The sequence below is a fragment of the Erithacus rubecula genome (genome assembly GCF_903797595.1).
Source record: "Erithacus rubecula genome assembly, chromosome: 1".
Taxonomy (NCBI): Eukaryota; Metazoa; Chordata; class Aves; order Passeriformes; family Muscicapidae; genus Erithacus; species Erithacus rubecula.
In genome coordinates this window covers 103,932,540-103,953,227 of record NC_136658.1, presented here as the reverse complement: position 1 = coordinate 103,953,227, position 20,688 = coordinate 103,932,540, and the positions used below count along the sequence as shown (strand labels likewise).

General features: G+C 39.6%; 1 protein-coding gene across 2 annotated transcripts in view; it reads right to left on the bottom strand.

Moving 5' to 3' along the window:
* Nucleotides 1–1,798: 1,798 nt before the first annotated feature.
* Nucleotides 1,799–20,688, bottom strand: part of PRRG1 (proline rich and Gla domain 1) — a 30,465-nt gene continuing 11,575 nt past the window's right edge. For both annotated transcript variants that reach the window (XM_079327508.1, XM_079327509.1), the window contains exons 2-4: nucleotides 16,065–16,114; nucleotides 11,759–11,919; nucleotides 1,799–5,498 (exon numbers count right to left, since the gene is read on the bottom strand). In XM_079327508.1, the coding sequence (XP_079183634.1) occupies nucleotides 5,004–5,498; nucleotides 11,759–11,919; nucleotides 16,065–16,074 (666 nt within the window). In that variant the 5' untranslated portion in view covers nucleotides 16,075–16,114 and the 3' untranslated portion in view covers nucleotides 1,799–5,003. The remainder of the gene's footprint in view (nucleotides 5,499–11,758; nucleotides 11,920–16,064; nucleotides 16,115–20,688) is intronic.

Below are 20,688 nucleotides of genomic sequence, written 5' to 3'. Positions count from 1 at the left end.
AAAAGAAATCTATCAGTGTGATTTAGAGCAGCACAGCACAGTGCTCTGGGCAAAAGAAACAATAAATAATGAACATTCATCACCAGTAACCTGCACAATGATCTGATTTTTATAGACACTGAGATTCATGACACCAGTTTAGCACCGTATCCCCACGTTCCCTGGGGAAGCCAGGCCTGCAGGGACAGCCAGCCCTGCTGATGGATTGTGCAGGACACAAAGGTGTGTGCAGGACACAAAGGTGTGTGTGCAGGGAACAAAGGTGTGTGTAGGACACAAAGGTGTGTGCAGAGCACAAAGGTGTGTGTAGGACACAAAGGTGTGTGCAGGACACAAAGGTGTGTGTAGGACACAAAGGTGTGTGTGCAGGGCATAAAGGTGTGTGCAGGACACAAAGGTGTGTGTAGGGCACAAAGGTGTGTGTAGGACACAAAGGTGTGTGCAGGGCACAAAGGTGTGTGTGCAGGGCACAAAGGTGTGTGTGTGCAGGGCACAAAGGTGTGTGTAGGACACAAAGGTGTGTGCAGGGCACAAAGGTGTGTGTGCAGGGCACAAAGGTGTGTGTGTGCAGGGCACAAAGGTGTGTGTAGGACACAAAGGTGTGTGTGCAGGACACAAAGGAGTGTGTACAGGACACAAAGGTGTCTGTAGGACACAAAGGTGTCTGTAGGACACAAAGGTGTGTGTAGGACACAAAGGTGTGTGCAGAGCACAAAGGTGTGTGTAGGACACAAAGGTGTGTGTAGGACACAAAGGTGTGTGTACAGGGCACAAAGGTGTGTGTAGGACACAAAGGTGTCTGTAGGACACAAAGGTGTGTGTAGGACACAAAGGTGTGTGTGCAGGGCACAAAGGTGTGTGTAGGACACAAAGGTGTGTGTGCAGGGCACAAAGGTGTGTGTGCACAGCCAGCCCCACCCAGCCCAGGGCAGTGTCCTGTTCACACGGTGCTGGCCTGGGATTCACACATGAAAACTCCCCAGGGGGAGCACGGGGCCACACTGGGCACTGACAGCCTGGACAGGCACTGCCCTTGCTGCTCAGGTACCTTTCTCTGCCCTTCTGTTCTGAGCAGCACAAACTGCACTCGAGCTCACAGCTCTGAGACACAAAGCTCTGCCACAGAGCCTGCCTGGAGAGCAGCCCCAGGGACACTTTATCCTGATTGCCAGAGCAGGAGGGAAGGGATGACACCCACCTCTCTCCTGGAATGGAGACCTTCAGTTTCCAGCAGGGATCATTGCACAAGGGTGGGTTTGGTTTGTTCTCTTAATTCATCATTCCTGGAGCTGACATGACATTTTGTAATAATTTTCAAGTGGCTGAGGGGAACTTTGAAATTAAATCTACAACGTTTTTTTCTTTCCCTCAGCCTGTGACTTATTTAGCTATGGTACAACAAATCACAGAATATTCCGAGCTGGAAGGGACCAAGAAGGATCATCAAGTTCAACTCTTAAGTGAACAGCCCATACAGGGTTTGAACCCATAATCTTGGTTTTATTAACACCAGACATATGCAAATGAGCTCATCTCAGTGTTAAATGCTTTTTTTAAAAATAGGAAACAATAGAAATTTATAACTCTAATAAAAATTGAGCTTGAATTTTAAAACAATAGACTTGCCTACCCACAAATAAAATTATATTTGTATTTTATATCACCAAAATAATTGATTCATGAAACTGATTAACTGATTAACTGATTTCCCTTGAACAATGAAAATTGAAAGACCACTTAAATACACAAAGTTAATACTCACTTTAGTTGTGTAAAAGTGATATTTTGAAAAATTAGAGGCATCTTAAAAATTTTTATTTAGGATATTGAAAAACAAATGTTACAAAAATGTTCTATAAACAACATAGGCAAAAAAGTTTAAATAGGATAATTTAATGTAAACCAAACCCCTTTAAAATATACAATAATCAGAGGTTATTTACATCCAGTGAAGACAGAATAACCTTCACTAATGTTAATATCATCTAAGCAAATCATTAATTTCCATAATTTCTTAAAACAGTGCCACCTTTAAGTTAGTTTTAATAGCCATATAATTTCAGTCCTAATGCAAGATGAAATTCAGGGTTACATTCAGAAGTTGGAAAGGCAGTATCCTGACTTTGTGTCATCAGTCAGGACAGCACTGCATTCAGAGTTGCAAAACCTTAGAGAGGTACAGCTATAATTTTTTTTTTTTTTTTTTTTGCATGACAATGCAATTACAAGATAGGTAAAACAAGGAAAAAAAAAAAAGCTGTAAAAAACCCCAGTACAAATAAAATTTTATTTTTCAATCAGGTTAGAAAAGTCAACCACACGACTAAGCTATTTTCCCACATTTCACAAAACAGAACAAACAATTTGTAAGTTGACACTATTCCAACATGGAAAAAACTGTTCATGTTTTACAGGAAATGCATTTGCACAACTGTCCCACACAGGTTTCATTTAAATATCAAATTTATTCACCAAGAAATAAATCTGTAGCCCACAATGGCTTTCATACTCATGTATTCATGGAAAAGGCATTGTCCAATTAATTCAACTCATACATCTCTTCAAGTTTTTGGTTGTGACTTTTTTTGGAATGGCAAGCATCAATTTTGGATTGCACATAAAAGTATCTACAGGACACAGTAACAAGATAAAGTAACATACTCAACTTAGGAGCCAGAAACAAATCCTTTAAAAGTGGTAGTGGAATACAGAGTAAAGAAAACACAGTAAAAAGGGAAAAGCCAGCTCATCTCTAAACTACTAAAGGAGCCTGCCCATGTTCAGGGGTTGATGACAGCTGCTGAACAACCAATGTGACATGGGTGATCTCCATGCATTTCCTACAGAAAAGGCCTATATCCTGGCAAGGAAGTTACTGCTAAAATTACAACCTGTGCTGGCAGGCACAGGAGGTGCCAATATGGCACAGACTCTGAAGCACCAGCTCTCTCTGAGGTGGTTTCTGCACGCTGGGATGAGGCACTTTGTTCTGGTGAATCTGCCTAAAGCAGTGTGTTTATTAACTCTTGCTTGGTATGAAAGGAGCTTTAACTTCCAAAGTGGCAATTCAGGATTCACAAGAGCTAAAAGCACTTCAAAAGAAAAGGTCTGACAGTCTACAAACAAAAACCAGGCTCTTTTACTACAAATAAACATACTGTACTTATCCGTTTATCTTAATATATCTATTATATATAATGAATATAAATATGTGTTGCAGTTCTGACAGTGGAGTCAGAAGTTTGGCCAGGAGTTCATCTCTAAAGCAGCTGAAGATGCCCAGCAGGCAATAAAGGCAATCTACTCTTTGCCAAAAACGAGAACTCCTGACTCCACTCATCAATCTGTTAGATCATATTCTTATCAAAGTGTGCACTTACACACCCATCTATAACCATCCATTTCCTTCCAGGCTCCCTCCATAAAAATCCTTTGGGAACAGTTGGGTCAAGCCCCTTGAGAGGGCCATTAAGAGCAATTTCAAACAGATGGCACTGGCATTTCATTTGGGATGTTTGGAACAAGACAGTTTGGGTTTCTGTTGTAAGAAGCCAACATATACAAAGCCAACACAATTTAGTCCTTCAGGGCTCAACACATTTCAGTTGATGTTAATTGATTAGTAGTACACTGAACAGTACTAAGTTAATGCCACATCACTTGGTGTGGGAATTCAGAAAACTGAAACTGAATACTCAGAAATTAAACAGAGCAATTAACTTTTAAATCAACCTGTGAAAAAAGAATCACCACACTAGAATTTGGACCACCTAAACCAAGTGGTTGAAATTCTGTACAAGCCTATATGTAACTTGCATCCATCTCTTCAGCCTCAAAAAGTCACTCCACACTAATGCTTGGGGTTATGCCTGCATGTTCTTAGAATTCCTTGTTGGAATGGATAAGGAATAAATTCATTCATTGTTGTAAAAAGATATTTATATTCTCTGCAAAGAATTTCCACAGGCACCAGTACAAGGTGCACACAAGGTACATGTTAGTAGGCAAGTGAGCATCACAACTTGAGGAAGGGGTTTATAGCTGGCAAAACCTTAAGGAAGGTTTTAATAGTTGGAGAAAAAAGGAAGTCTCAGACACTGAATTCCTTTCCATTTTTCCCCTTTAAAAAGGAAAGTAATGCCTTTGGATGTATGTGCTTATAGATTACATCCTGGTCCCACAGGGAAATCACAGTAGGAAGTCCATGATCAGGATTTTATCCACTCTTTAGTACTGCACTATTACTATTGCATGAACTTTCTTAACATATGCACACTTCTCACCTCTAGAATACCAAAGTAAAACCAGATAGGAAAGGCAGAACACAGACAAAAAACTTACACCATTAAATTCACCAATTAGTGTCTTGAATTTTCAGCTTCTAAGCATTTACAGAATTTTGAGCTGCAATAGAAAAAGCTTTAGAATACACCTCTCCTGCTAGGACTCTGGAATTATTGCTGTTACACCAGCATTCTCTACACGAGATCCTGGTTTGAACACAAAGGCTCCTGAGGACCAGGAGAGGGTGCAGCATGCAACAAAAATCCAAGTGAGAAAAAAGAACCAAACTGACAAGAGGCAATACTGCAAAATCAGTCCCCTCTAGTGTTAATAATGATTAAAATGTTGCTTAAGTATTCCCTGTGGCAGGGAATTCTGACAGTCTGCAGTAAGAAAGGGCAGGGGGATCCCACAAATCTTGTGGGGAATGTGGACAGTGTTTGGAACAAAACAAGTGACATCCTTCAAAACAGAGGTACTTTTGAGAAGTATGACAGAGCACCACATCTGTATCTGCAATACACTCTCAATGCAGATTCCTTATCTTTTAAGACATTCGATAGGGGAAAAAAAAAAATCCCAAACCCAAAGAACCAGTGAACCTAAAAAGGTGAAATTCATTGTATACAAGTCCGTTAAATTACAGAAATGCATAATAAGCCAAGATAAAGTGCTACAAAATGATTAATGATTTTTAAAAGGTCCATGGCATTCTTGTTTTATTTAGTACTGGTGACAATGGGGGTTAGTGCAATGGCACTGGCTGAACTGGAATTCACAATGTCTTCGTACTGTGGGGGTGGATCTAAATGCTGTTCAGTTTCGCTTCTTCTCACACCGATTTCCCCAGTGGCTTCCTCATAGGAAGGAGGAGGATCACAGTTTGAGAGCCTGGTGGAAATGGAGTCTGACCGTGCATCCAGGTAGCTCAGAGCTCCTGGAGAGAGCCCAGTGCCTTCATCCATTTCCTCCTGTGGGGAATGAACAATGCTGAGCGGCGGCGGGAGGGGCGCTCGGCCGTCAGCGCCCCTGTGCGCGTACACCGACTGCCTGCGCATCTTCTTTTTGAACAGGCATCTCCAGATGACAAAAACCACAATGAGGATAACAAAAAGGCCAATGATTAATGGAAATGCAAGGTAAAATGAATACCAGCTATGTCCTGTGTTACTTTCTCCCTGGAGTCCGTTTTTGTAGACTTTCCAGAACTCCTTCTAGAAGAGCAAGACATAACATGTCAGAAGCTATAACACAGTTAATGAAAAACAAGCCATGTAAGCAAGTTGTTTTAAGGAATGAGGAGGAAAAAAAAAAAAGCATTTCAAATATTGATGATTAAAATAAGAACTGGCATGGACAAGCACACAAACTTTCAATTTTTCTTCTCATGTGATTAGTGATACAAAAGGGATTTGGTTTTGCAAACAAACTCCTCACCACTTTTAACATTTTCATACCTGCACTCAAAATTTACAAACATGCAGCAGAGACAGAACTAAGCAATAATACAAAAAGAAAAAAAAAACCCAACCACAAAACAAACTAGGAAAAAAAATCTCAAAAGATCTTGCCCAATCAGCATGCACATCATCTGGTGGATCAGAATCTGTCAGCACCACTCAAGGTACAAGTTTAGGGTTTGTTTGTTTTAAAATTGAATAATACACTAGTACAATTTGACAGGGAAACAGTGGCTCACAATGACTGACTATTTTGGCAAAGAACAACTATGTTGCACTGTCGTATCATAATTTAGACATGCACCACCCTCTGGCTCATACAGCAATCACTGTCAGCTTATTTTGAGTTGATCCAGATCCTCTGTTTACAGTTAAAAATAGCTCCATAACTATGAGACTATTATAGAGGTTATTATATTCTAGAAACCTTGACAGCATAGCTACAGATAAATGGAAATAAAGTGAAAATACAAACAAGTGAAAAACAAAGATGAAGGGGGACACCAATATATGAAAGTCTTTGCTATGTTAATATGAACAAGGGGTAGCACAAATATCATGTTACCATCAAATTTCTTCTGTGGTGAATGCTATGAATAAACAGTAAAAAAGAAAGGCATACCTTGCCTCAAAAGCATAGCCATCCTCACCTGTAATGTCTCTCCTACTATGAAATACTTCCACTGTGTTTTGTAGCCATAATTTAGCATATTTAGTATATTGTAGTATAATTAAAAAGACCAAACCAAAAAAAACTGTATTTAATGACACCAGCCCAGTCCATGCCAGAATCTCTGAGCTCTAGTTTTCTTTAAAAATCCACAGACTTGATCCCTCTTGCTCCTGCCAGCACTATATTAATTTTAAATGACAGCACACATTTCATGCAACTATTTATAAAATAGTTAGCAGGTGGAATTGAAATTGTCAATGCTCAGTTGTTAGTAAATGATGTATTCAGGTTGCAGTGACTTTGTTCACAGACTAATCAGATTCATCAGTTTTTTTAGTTTAGCTGCCACATGATGAGCATTAAATAGAAAATGCCACCAAATTGACCCCAGAGGCAGCTTGAGTCCAGAAGCAGCACAATCCCTCTAGCATAAAGGTCAAGCTTTCCCTGTGCAAAGGCAGGACACCATGGGCAAAACACATACTCACAGCACTTCTGGATCAGAATTTACTCAGCTTAAGAGCAATGCCATGTGCATGAAACAACTAACTCTCCTGTAAATTTTCTTTTCCAAAGATAAATTCAGTCGTTCTTATGTGTGTGAGCAAATTCAAAAAGTAAAACAATTTCAACTGCTACACCAATTCAGGATCAGGCATTTTCCCTAAATTTTAAGGCTTGGCACCACAAGCAGGCTGCCACAATGCTCCTTTTTGGTGTGAACCCTGGTCCAAATCATCTAAGCTGTGTTGGGTGGCATTCCTTCAAAAAAAGCAAGACTGGAATGATGTGCTCTAACTACTTCTCTACAAGAGCCCTCCTTGACATGTGTTCCACATGTGAACCCCAAACCAACTGTTCTGAGTTTAGAAAAATATATTTTGGGGGGAACTAAAACTGAAAAATGCCATTAGCTGCAAAACAGGGCTTTTGGGATCTCTGCATGGTAAAACCTGTCAGAACCAAACACCTCACCCTCTTCCCCCTCAGACTACCAGGCAATTAAAAATACCTATTACTTTTGCATCTGGTTAGAATACAGCTAGCTAGATTATTAAGTGGACTAAATAAGATATTGTTAACTAAAAAAGGCAGAAAAGGATTAATTAGGATTATGAAATGCTGCTGTATGTACTGGAACCACATCACTATTCTGTGGCCTCAATGGCAACAAAGAATTAAAATTGTACCATATTTGTTTTTAAGACCAAAGATTTACTGAAAGCCATTAAATATGCTGTGCAAGGAGATGTCATTTTAAAGACTTTCTGGAGGAGAAAGGTAGTTTTGACAAAAAAGAAGAAATCACATTTCTCCCCTAACAATCTATTATGTGTTGCAGACTGCAGAGGAAATGCACCTTCTCCAACAGAAGCCTAGTAAGTGACTGGCAGGTATTTTAACACTGTTTCCATGTAACTTCTAGGTCAGATCTACCTGCTGTAGAAAATGTCTATGTATCTTCACAAAGCTGAAACAGCCTCTCTCCTTGGCACTCTGCTACTCAGCAAAGCAGCAGAAAATCTGTTCTGTTCTCCCAGAGTGGCAGGCACTTAGTGCAGAACAGGGTGTGCTGCTTTGGGGATGTTTGACTTGGTGATGTGACCAGACAGATGCATAAAGAGCTTAAAGTAAGAGTTTAAACTGCCTTAAGGATGAAAGTAGTTTAATGTCCTCTTTCATTTACATGTAAGGCAAAGAAAATTCAAGATAGCTTAGACACTCTCCACTCCCCAGTTAGAAATTACTTTAGGTCTTACACTATCTTACAGAGACAGAAGATTACACTTTCTGGACACAGGTGAAAAACACTAAGAAAGAAACACTTGCTTAGTCATTAAAAAAAAGAAAAATCTTTAAATGTTCTTCTTCACAGGAAAACAAAAAAACTAACAACCAAAAAAAACAACTCCACAAAAAATAACCTTGTTAGCATACTAGATCCCAGGTTCCCAGCTTACATTTTTGCAAGTCAGCTCTCTAAGAAAAGCACAGACTTAGCTTCACACTGCCACAATTGACAGGAACTGCAGGAAATTCATCCTTCAGGTGTGATTTGCATTGCTGCCAAGCTCTCCCTCCCTCTGCTCTGCTACCCCACAGCTACACTGCAGAGCAAAGGGATGGTGCAGGAGGAGTACAAGACATATGGTCAGAGTCAAATCCTGCCCAACAAAGCCACACACAACTTAGATGAGTTTGCACAGTGTGAGGATTTGTACAAACTGCTGTTCGTAAAAAAACCTACTGTTTGCAAAAGACCAAGGTGGGGAAAACTGAAAATTTACAAAGTATCTGTAAAATTCAGACAGAAAGTTAAAGAGTAATTTATAAGCTGAAAAACAAACATTCCTCCCACAACGCTGGTCTCTTTAACTAAAAACAGAAGGGACTTTCTGCTTGACAAAATTACTAACTTGTGATTAATGAAAAGGATACTTCAGTAATCATTTATCCCTGAGTGCTGTACAACTGGGAATACCAGGTGTAAAAGCCTTATAAGGCTGAAAAACTTAAGCAGGCCACAGAATGAGACAACTGCAATAGAAAAGACTTAGAAAACACTGACAATATATTCCTGCCAAGAACTATTTTTCTGAATGTACATTAGTGCTTTGGCAAATCCTGCTGTTTGAAATAATGAAAAGGAATTCTCAAAGGCTTCCCAAAGACAGTTACAGCAAAATTTTCCAGAATTCTGTTTCCCTTTCATTTGTAATACTTCTAACAATAGAGTCAGTATCAATTAGCTGGATCTGAAGCCTGAATCAAATAAAGGATCCACAAGGAAGTCAAGACACACTCTGCTCAGAATTTCAGGGGAGGCCTTTACTACATTTGGCAGCATTGTCACCCTCAAATTGCCTGACTTGTTTGAAAGGTGGACTGATAAAAAGCCAGAAGACTGCTTGTATTTGCCAGGCAGAGGGTGAGAACAGAGCAATAAAGGGAAGTGAGTGCACAGCTAACCTCTTCTCTTCTGGTCTGCCCTCAATTTCAAGCAGCAGGAAAAGATTCACATCTTCTCTTATGAGTATTTATCCAGTTTCCATAATTACACATGTAGCAACACTGAAGTCTTACTCAGTCATATAATTTCAGATCTGGTGCTGACAAGTTTTGAGTTGCTTCCTAAGCTTTTTAGCAGTAGTTTGTTTGTTTTGCTTGAATAAAGCAACACAGGGAACTTGGCAATTTCTGCAATATTTAAAATTCACTGGAAATTTGCAATAGGAATGAAAATCTGTGACTTCCAGCTTTTAAAATCTTCACACAGTTTAATTTAAAAAAAATGAGTTAATGGAAATTATACTAATATCAGTGCTACAATCACACTTGAATACTTTGCTCAGTAACCTTTGAATAAACCTTTGAGCCTCCCAGCAACCTCTGACACCTGACCAGTGACCACATGCAGTGCTGCCTGCAGGCTACAGGCACCACCAATAAAGAGCTTTACAGGATCACACCTAGGGCTCATCTTATCTGTTAGCTTCTCTCTGACACTAATCACTGGAGACTGCTGAAAGAGCTCAAACACAAGCAGGCAGGGATACTTTCCCAGATTTCACATATTTCTACCTCAAGAACTTCCATTAGCCAAAGCTGATTCCTCTTAATTAATGGTTCCAGACTGATTTATCTTTCTTTCATTTACATCACTGTTCTCTGAAACTACACAAGCTTTCAGGATCTGAAACATCCTGTGGCAAGGCAGTCCAGAGCTTCATTAGCTGTGGTGAGGAGAGATTTCTATTTGCTTTGAACCTGCACCTTTCCAGTATCCTTTGAGGCCCTCTTAGCTCTGCTGTCAGAAGGATGGCAAGTGACTGACATCAGCTCAGCCTTCATCTCACAGATCATCTCATATACTATAATGAATGTTCCAAATTTCTCCACATGCATTACATTTGTCAACACAGAATTTCCTATTCTATGTTACCACAAAGTCCTGCAAAATCTTCTCTGTTGGCTCTAGCCTAACATAATAGTTTTATCTTTATAACTAACTTTATAGTTTTAAATAATAATTCTGAATCTGTAAAAATCCCTAAGCCTGTCTTGGAAATTTTGAATGGCATGTATGCATACTTGACATACACAATGCTAATTAAAAATTCATGCACCAAAAATAACTTGAGGGAACTGCTCGATATTCTTTTAATATTACAAATCTGCATGTTGCAAACCTGCCCAGAAGATTTCAGAAAAACAAAGAAGCAAGTGAACAAGATAAAAAATACAAAGACAGAGATTAGACAAAAAAGTTATCATGAGATAAATAAACAACAGCCCCTATTTGAATTCCAGTCTATCTATACTATGAAAGCTTTGATCCTGTGTTTCTCTGAATATACTGTATCATATTCCCAGTGTACTGCATCCATTCCCTTCCCCTGGGACACAGATGTTAACTATTACTAAGTGGCTGTGTGGATGGATACTGCTGGGAGACAATGCACTAAACACAGCCCAAGCAAATGGGGCTGCTCAGGCATCACTGCACATCAGCAGAACATGGCCCATTAGCAACTCCCCACAGCAGAACACATCACCAGGGAAAAAGGATACAGCAGTGGAAACAGATAAAAGGTCAGGACCTTATTGGAAGCTCCTTCACCACTTGTGGCAGAAAAGAATTGTAATTATTTCCATTTCACTACTTCCCAAATACCTCTGCAAGGGAAATGCTAACTATCATAGCATATTCCTAAATGGCAGAAAGAAGCTGAGAGACAACAGGTTTAGGTTATATTTTCTCTAGTGACTGAACAAAAAACACAAGTGATATTGTGTTAGAATTTTATACAAGTTGTTTCATGTACACATTATTTTAAATTATATTTAATTTAATTATATAATTTTTATTTTTAGCAATGAGCAATCATTAAGAATAGTCACACCAAGTCAAGTTTGGGAGATAAAAAGAGAGGTGTGCAGAAAGAAGCAGCTTTGAAGACACAACATATGTCCTAAACTTCATTTTAATAAATCAGAAAATTCCCATGCCAGCCTTATATATCTCACTAGTTATGTGTGAGATGCACCAACAAAAAGATGGCAAGAACTTAAGATGTCCAGGATGCCTTAATACACTGTTATTTTTTGATGTAGAGCCCAGCCATTGAGGAGTGGTTTGTGTCACCTGTGTAAATTTCAGAAGGAATTTGCAAGGTTGCCTGTGCCACTTGGGTAACTAAACCCACTGGCTTTGCCAGTACAATTTGCCTGTGCAAAAACCAAATCTAATGCAGTGTTGGAAAACATACCAGCACTCAGCACACCCAAAAGTTTAATGCAAATACACCTCACACATCTTTACATAGACAGCAAAACATACCGTTTTTTCCTCATTTTCAAATGCTTCTCTTGCTTCTTCATAGCTACAGATTTCTTCTCTGCATTCATGTTCTATGTCACCTTGCTTTATTTCTTCCAGAAACGTGTTGGCTCTTGGGTATCTTTTTAACACAGAGTTGGCTTTGTCCTCTGTTAAGAACACTGAAAAAGAAGAGGAGAGTCAACAAAGGTCACTTCTAAAATAGACACCCAAAACCTCATGCTAGAATCGCTCCAAGAAAATATGCCTTTGAGAAAAAGTTATTTCAAAGTCTTCCCCTTTATTTGATATGATAAAAGGTCTTTCCTAGTTTTGCTCACTGTGATAAGTAGTTGGGCCTACAATTTCAGTAGTTATTGCTAAAATGGAATAAATGCACAGACCTCAATGCAGCATCACAGTCACGTGTGGTGAAACAAGACTGAAGCCCAAGAAGAGTCCTTGGAAGAGACAAGCACATGCTCAGCTCAAGCTGACATAGAACAAACAAATCCTGCTTGTCAACATCCAAAATGATATTTGCAACTGCCTGAGGGCATCACAGCCAGAATGCTCTGAAGTTTTTGATATAAATATTTATGACTATTACCCAAAGTTACAAACACCAGACAGCTGCATTTATCAATGTTTAAGTCTGTAAGTTTTCTTAAGTAACTTTTAAGCAGACTTGCTCCCTTCACTTCTGAACTCTCAACCATGAAATGAGCACTCTTTTGAGGGTCTGGGGGGAACTAGACTCTTTTTATTTTTTTGAGCCAAACAGAAAACCTCACCTCACCTTATTTGATGAATCAAATGAAACAATCCTAAAATGCAAACAGTGACACAGGTATTCTTTATTTGCTTCCCTTAGTCTGCTGACCAAGGAGGAGAGCTGGAAGCAATCTCTTTTCTTCTGATGTTCCAGCTTTCCAGCAAACTCTCTGACCCAATGATTTTTACATATGCAGTAACTGGGAACACTTTGAAATCCATCAGCCTGAATTACCAGGAGGTACATCTGCAGTGCATGATGCAGGAATTCTCCAGGTAGTTTAGGTCAGGAAGCAGGAACACCAAGTCAGTGCTACACTGTTCTTGGGCTCTGAGTGCTAGCAAGAGGGGATAATGGTTCAGTGCCCTGCCACACTAATGCATTTGTGGCACTTACTTGGCCTACACAACCATTTGTACATTGCTTCACTGGCAGTTAGTCTCAAGGGTTGTTTTTTTTCCCCTTAATCCTCTGATTTTTAATGTTATAAAAGGAGGGCAGCAGCTTTTGCTTTAGAAAGATGTGGTGGCATTTGCCAGCACTGATTAGCATAATTAGGCATAATTAACCTCAACTTGTTTAGTGTCTGTGGTATACTACTGTAATGGATTTACATGGCCAGGCTACAGGAGTGGCTTCTGTGAGAAGCTGCTAGAAAATCACCCCCTGTCAGTGGAGAAGGGAGGATGTGCTCCAGGTGATCCAGAGATTCCTCTGGATCCCATGGTGCAGACCATGGTGCAGGGGAGTGACAGAGCAGCTTTGGGGGCACCTGGCATCCAGACAGAGGCAGTCAGTCACAACTTGGTTACAAATCATTACATGATGATCCTCCTTTTGCAAAGGATTATATGAAGATGTGAAGATTGAATTCCAAAGCACCACTGACTCTTATGCTTCCACCTGAATACATTACATACATACATACATGCAAGCATCACACAAATTACCTGCTCATGAGGATGCCAGGGGTTCAGTGCCTCCAGCTCTGCAACTACACCTACTGCAAATTTGTTTTTCTTCAGCACCACAGGTTAGCACATGGATATCTCCAACTGTGTAAGTTCATTGACTAAATAACATTCAGAAATCTCTTCAAAAAGGAAAGAATAAAAGATGGCTTTTTTTTCTACTTCCCACACAATTCCCCCCACTTCCATCTAGGCCTGAATAATTTAGTTTCTTTCAGCCTCATGCCTCAGTTATCAGCTCAGGATGATGAGGTGAATGACTCATCTGTATCAGGAATGTAGCACACAGCCATGCCTGGGGATGGACTGCAAGTGCTTTTCCTACTTCCCCCAACTCCTTGTGGGCATTCCTGAAGGGAACAAGTGTCAGGCCAGACTGTCCTAAGACATATGTAGAGGCACTGAAGAGTAGATAATGCACTGTAAACCAAGTTTCCCTTCCTCCATCAAATAAAACTTAAGAGAATTTCATTTCATGGCTGGAATCCATTCCCAAAAAGGGCAATGAGAGAAATGATGACAGCTTTGTATCAGATGCAGAGGGAAAAGAAACACAGGAAAATGCAGATAGCTGAAAATACCCTGATGTACAGATCCTGACTCTAAGAAACAAAATGCAAATACTTGTTTCTGCATGCACTTTCCAATTTCCAAAGGGAGAAAAGGTTTAAAAGTTGGTACGTTAAGAAATATTGCATTTGATATATATTGGTATGAGTTTTTAGGTAATATTTTAGTTTTCCAAAAGGAAATAATTGTACATTTCTGAAATGCATTGACAAAGCACAGCAAAATGTTAATTCAGTCCAAGAACAGACAATATATGACTTGTACCCAAAGTTTTTATTTAACAATTCATATTCAGAAGGCCTGTCTTCTCTCACAATACAGCATACAAAATGCACATACTACAGAGACAAAAAAAGCCTGCTGAGGAAAATAAACTGCATCCCATATTAATTATGAATGTATCTGATAAATAACAATCTCTGGCTAGTCCAGACCAGGAATGCTTTTGACCCTCCAAGGCTGGGAATAAAAATGAAGTATATTAGCTTCTTTGTTTGGAATGTGCCATTTTAAATGCTTTGCATAATCCTAGTGACTTCAAATCCTATTGAGAAGTCAATACAAATGTATCAAGGAATGAAACACCTGCAACTGAAATACAGAGATTTAATGAGAAACAGGCACTGCCTGATGAATCTTATAAAAAAAGATAATGGAACTGCAGAACCCACTCTGACTCTTGGTATTCCAGGACCCCAACCATGTAGATACTCAGCTATAGGTGGGTAGGAGTGTGCAAAAAGCCCACTTGGGTTGGATGCCCATCCAGCTAAGCCACAGCTGAATTCACTGCAGCTGTTACTGTGGAGCTGAGTATAACAGGGGAGACTTGTATGTGCTAAGAACAAAGGAATGAAGCAAGATAAGTCACTTTTTCACTTTAAGGAGATTAACTAGCAAATAAAAGATAAAGTCAAAAATCATTATTTTGGTGTTATATAAGGCACAAATCATCCAAAGTCTCTTCTATTTCCCCAATTTTTGTAGGACATAGATGAAGTTATACAACTACTAAGTTTAATGCATTCGAATACATCATTTCTTCAGACATCCTTGTGCTCTTTATGTAACTGTAATAATTGGCTTTTACCAAGTTTTTATGTATCAGAAAGCTTCCAAAGGTGCAGTTCCACTTATTATTATTGAAGAGAACAATAGAGTCAGATCAATTTATTACACATCCTTTGGAAAGCCTGCCTGCTATCCTAGTAGTGAATGGATACTCTAGCAAGGTGAAATTCAATCAGAACTGGAGCCAGGCATGGACACAAGAGGATAAATATTTTGCAGCCTGCCAGCTGAAGCTGTCACAGGGAAAGGAAGCAGGCTTTGGGTCTGTAGTGTCGGAGGGAACAGGGAACAGCAGAGGGAAAAGTATTCTGACACTCAGGTGCTGCTGAAGCAAAGCCCAGGGCAGCCTGGGCACCAAAATCTGCTCTATTGAGACCATTATTGAGCTTCCTTTTTGACTCCTTACAAACATCTATGTGGACTAAAATCACTACTAAATTATAATAAAAAATGTTTTAGCTCTAAATTTGAAGGTACTGCTGCTATTAAATCTTTCTCTACGTCATCTTAATAAATCCATTTGGCTGAATAGGGCTGGAAGGAGAAAAAATATTTGTGCTTTTATTTATAAAGTTTAAAAAATGACTTCTGCTCTGAGAATCAGGAGTCAGAGACAAGCTTAAAAATAATTAAAACTAAAGTACTCAAGGCTGGAAATTCAGCTCTGTGGTCTTCATTCTGCAGCCAGCTTTCAATAATGATTCTGTGATGATTTTTATGGTCTGCAAATAGTATCTCTGTCAGAACAGTTGCATTACTCCAGTTCAGCTCAGTGAGCAAAGATCTGCATCATCTGCAACATCAAAGCCAGTTCAGTGCCAGAAGGCACCTTTTGTGCAAAGAGACTGGGATTATGAGCAGAAGACAGTTTTGGGGTATGTTACTGTCCACCTCACAGGAAATAATAGAGAATGCACACTCCTCAGTAGGTTAAACTTACCACTATCCATGGTGATTGCTGTCAAGGCAGGAAACTTGCAAATATCAAGTCTGTAAACAAAAGAGAAAATATCCTGATGAGTTCACAAATCACTATCAACTTGGACAAGTTTCTTTTTCTGGTATAAATACATCAGTACTTGAAACTCCATGATCAAAATCAATCCATCTTTTGAGTTGTACCAGTGCTTCATGCAGGCTGATTTCACTAGTATAGGAATACTATCCAAGAAAAAGACAAGCTCTGAAACAGTGAATGATTTAACATTTTCTAAGGCTTCTCAAATTCAGAATATCAAAAATGTTAATATGAAATGAAGGTGTGTATAATTTCAAACAAAATGCAACCTCTTTTGCCTAATTGAATTTTAAGACCATTACACTCTCCACTGTAATTACAAATACCTTAAGTAAGAGTTAAATTCACTCTGCAGAGATCATCAAGTCAACTCACTATCTTTAGTCTATAGATCAGATTTTTTGAAATCAGAATGAACACATGGAAATTCATTCAGAGTCAGGCACTGATTAAAACAGGATGCCTGCATAAAGTTCAAGGGCAGAACAAGACCTGTGATTTGGCAAAGGAACTTGCACTTCATGAGAGGATCCCAACCTGCCCTGCAAGAACTTACATGTACTTTGTACCTGGTCTTGGAAAGAGAACAGACAGGAGATGCTCTCAGTTGGGAAAGTGCCTGAAGCATATTGCACCCACCAGGCAGAGAGTCAATAGGAACTGCATCTGGAGGAAGCAAGAGTAAGTGCAACCCTTGGAGTCTTCTTGGTATGGGAAAAGCCAGGAAAATAAAGCTTTCAGCAAAGTAAGAGAAAGGTGCAACTGCCTAACCAATTTAGTAGAACACTACAAGGTTACAGGGTTTTTTATTAATAAATTACCTACACCTAAGGGTTGGCACCAGTCTTCAGAGGCCAGGTTACACATCAACATATCACACTTTCCATAAATCCAAACCCTCATAAGCTTTTCTGTCAGAAAGGTTGGCCATGGCTGTTGTAATAAACAAAGAGGGCAAGCTAATGTTTCCAGCCTGGCCTGCCCAACACTGGGACTTGTCATGCAAGAGCAGACTGCAGTACTTGCAGTGCTGAGGGGAATGGTGCTCCACAAAGACATCCCAGCCTGCCAGCAAAACTGCAGGAGTGGCACTGCAAGATGTGGGGTGAAGGAGCAAACTGATTCTAAAGCAAGTTCATCAAATCTCTGCAAAGGCAAATAACTGTGAATAAAGAGCAGACATTAAGGCACTCTTGAAATCTCACCACCATAGTGTTTAGCTTGTTACAAAGTACTGTAGCCTTACAGAAGCAGAGGGCTTAATTTATTTTTTCAAAATATATATAAAACCTCTTTTAATAACCAGAATTTTTTTTAGAAGACTACTCTATGCCAAAACAAACGACCTTTGCCCTTTGCTTCTTGAATAAAAATAAAATTAGTATAATTTAATGATTACTCACATTGCCACGACCTAAATATCTCTAATGAGGAAACTGTTAAACTTATTAAAATAAACACATCATTAAAGATTTGGCTAGTGGTCTATTTTCTTCAGTCGTTAATTTTTTATTTTCTTTTGCCATTTATTACCTACCAGTTTTAGACAGCTGGTTTAGCAACAGCCCCCCAAATAAACACACATAACAGAAGAGGCAGCAGCCAGGAGTGCTCCCTTGCTCTGTCAAGGGGCAGCAATGCAGGGAATTAAACACACCTTCATCTTGAATGGGATCTTTTTTTTGGCAATAAGTTCCAGCTAGTCTTTAATGTTTTACCTATTAAACAAAACTCAAGTGTGGATTTCTACAACAGTCAAGACAGAACACATCCATGAGTCACAACCCCTGTGATGGCTCTGCCTGCTTGGAACTGTGCTGGGAAAAAGGGCACTTTGTGCCTCCTCCCCACTACAGGATGTTTTCCACCAGGATCAGAGCAAGTCACTGCCTCTGCCTTGGCACTTGGCATATCATGTTCTCTAGGAATGAGCACCAGAACACTGACACACACGTTGGGAAACTGGGGAAAACACAGGGAGAAGAAAAAAGAAAACAGAGAAGGTAGAATATATTTTAATTTATTCAAAGGAAATTGTATTAGGGGCTAGTGAGAAAGAGCTGCTGAAGTGTCTGCAGAACACAAATTATGTTTCACTTTACCTCCTTCATTACAGAATGAAACAGTATGCCTTTCTCTAGGAAATATCAAATGAAGCTTTTCAGTGGCTGTAGAGCAGAAACTTCCCTTCATCAATCCATATTAGATTTTTACAGCAGTTACAAGTATTCAGAGCTCCCTGGAACTAATTATGCCCATTCTCTGCCATATGTGCTTTTTCTATGCTCTCCTGACTTTATTCTCAAACTTCTTCATTTCCAAGCTCCCACAAATCACAGATTTACCCTCTAATAACAGTCCATTCCACTAAAGGAAAGGATTTAATTATACTTTAGTCCTCTACTCTGACACTCTTGGTTCAAACTGACTAAATAGTTCAAAGGTGTCTTGGAGGAAGGGACTGAACAAAGACAAGCATAAAAATCTTTTTTTATTGTCATAAGCTAGCTAATAAAGCAGAAGAGGGCTGGTCACACCACAGGAACATCTTGACTTGCTACTGACTCATTTATTCCTCTGTCCAACTCTTTACTTCATCTCCTCCTTTTAAGTCTTCACAAACCTTACTGAAACACCAAAATTTGTTGTTTCATGAATCCCTCTTCTATCCATCTTCTATAAGGTTATGCATCACCTTAGATATGTGACACAGTGGACAGATGTATAGCCCTATATCCCTGCTGAGTGTCCAATTCTGAGTTAATGGCAGCTGATCCAACCAACAGGTGACCTTTCCTGACTGCCTGCTTGGCTGTCAGTAGAATGCTTAAAAAACAAAACAAAAAACTATGAACCACACACTTCTAGTAGGAACTACAATGGCTCAGTGGGAAACACTGAGTTCTAAAGCCTGTGGGAGAGCCCAGGAGACACAACACCACCACCCCTGCTATTTACCAGCAGTACCCTGCTCATCACCAATGGGCTGCAGCCTCCTACCAAGGAGAAACACCTTGCATGAAAGAGGAATTAATACTGAAACAACAACCCAAGCTGTACATTTCTTGCCACAATTAACCCAAATACTCTTTTTCTCAATTTTGAAAGTATCCAAATCTTGCATACACTATTTATAAGCATAAAGCATAGAATATTTGTGTACATATTTCCAAAGGTGGTAATCATATTCTAGCAGCAGCAATGTCTAGAATTGTGCAGGTAACTAATTTCAGCAGTAAATGCTGCTGTCTTAACACAGTGTTTCTGCAGGATTACATTGCATTTATTAGGATAACCATCTTTGGCTGGCAGGCACACACCTCTTCTGGGTACATTTCCTGATTCCAAGCTTAATGGCAACTTGTGTGCAGCACGTACCATTAAAGGACAGAGGATCTGACTGAGGGCACACAAACTGCCTGCACTGTTCTCCCTCACTGTCATGTGCTCCAAGGATACAGAACATCGAGAACAAAGTGAGTTCTTAAGGGAAGGGAGCAGAAAGGGAAGGGAAACTAAGGCTAATGTAAAGCAGCAGCAGTATTTTCCCTCACCCAGCTTCTCACCTGCTGTGTTAAAAAGAACTGAAAATACTGCAAGGCCCCTGCTCCTGTCTCAGCTGGGGAGGGATGTGCATGACAGCAGCCAGGTAGGGAGGGGGGAAGTGGCTTTTTTTCCCTTCTGACAAGTGGTACAGCTGTTAACTTTAGTTTTGTAATCTGTACAATCCATGAAGCCAATAAACTACATAATTTCTTCAAGTTATCAATATTTAGGTTCCTTTTTTATGAAAAGAGGTCCATTCCAGGGACACTGCTAACTAAACCATCAGTAGACATGCAGACTAAAAACAAACACCCCTATTCTAGCTCCTCTGTCCCAAACCAGGGCAATGCAACACTGGAACACTCCTGAGGGAGGGTTGTTTAGAAGAAATATTAAAACACTATCAATCTGACTTCCTGTGTAGCTATTTATCTGATAGCCATTTATACAGAATGTATTATATGCCTAGCTAAAAAATCACACTCCTACCACATGTCTTTTACATGCTTGGAAAGACTATAATTTCATTTACTGTTATCTACCTCCAAAGAGCTTTCTCCCCAGGAAAAATGTACCAAAGAATTTACATTGATTCAAGTGCTGGAAAAATAGATTGCTTTTTCTCTGAATAGGAATTCCATAGGATATGGGAGAACCCTGTATTCATTAACTTCAGTTTGCTTGCAAAAGCAAGGTTTTCCATGCAATTTGGGGGAACAGAGAGGGAGGGAACACTTGAAAACTATTCTGTCATATGAGGATGCAGACTACGTGGGACAAGAATAAGAGTAAAACAGAGATCTGAAAAACCTTCTGCTTTGTATATGCTATTTGATCACAGCATTATAAAACACCATCATTAATTTAAGCACCAGAACCACAGACCAGGTCACTGAGAGGAGCCTGTACTTAGCAGATTGCCACTGCACCCTAAACCCAGTGAAACAGATCATTACTCACAGAAGGAGCATGCACAGGCACAACTCCACCCTGTCAGCAG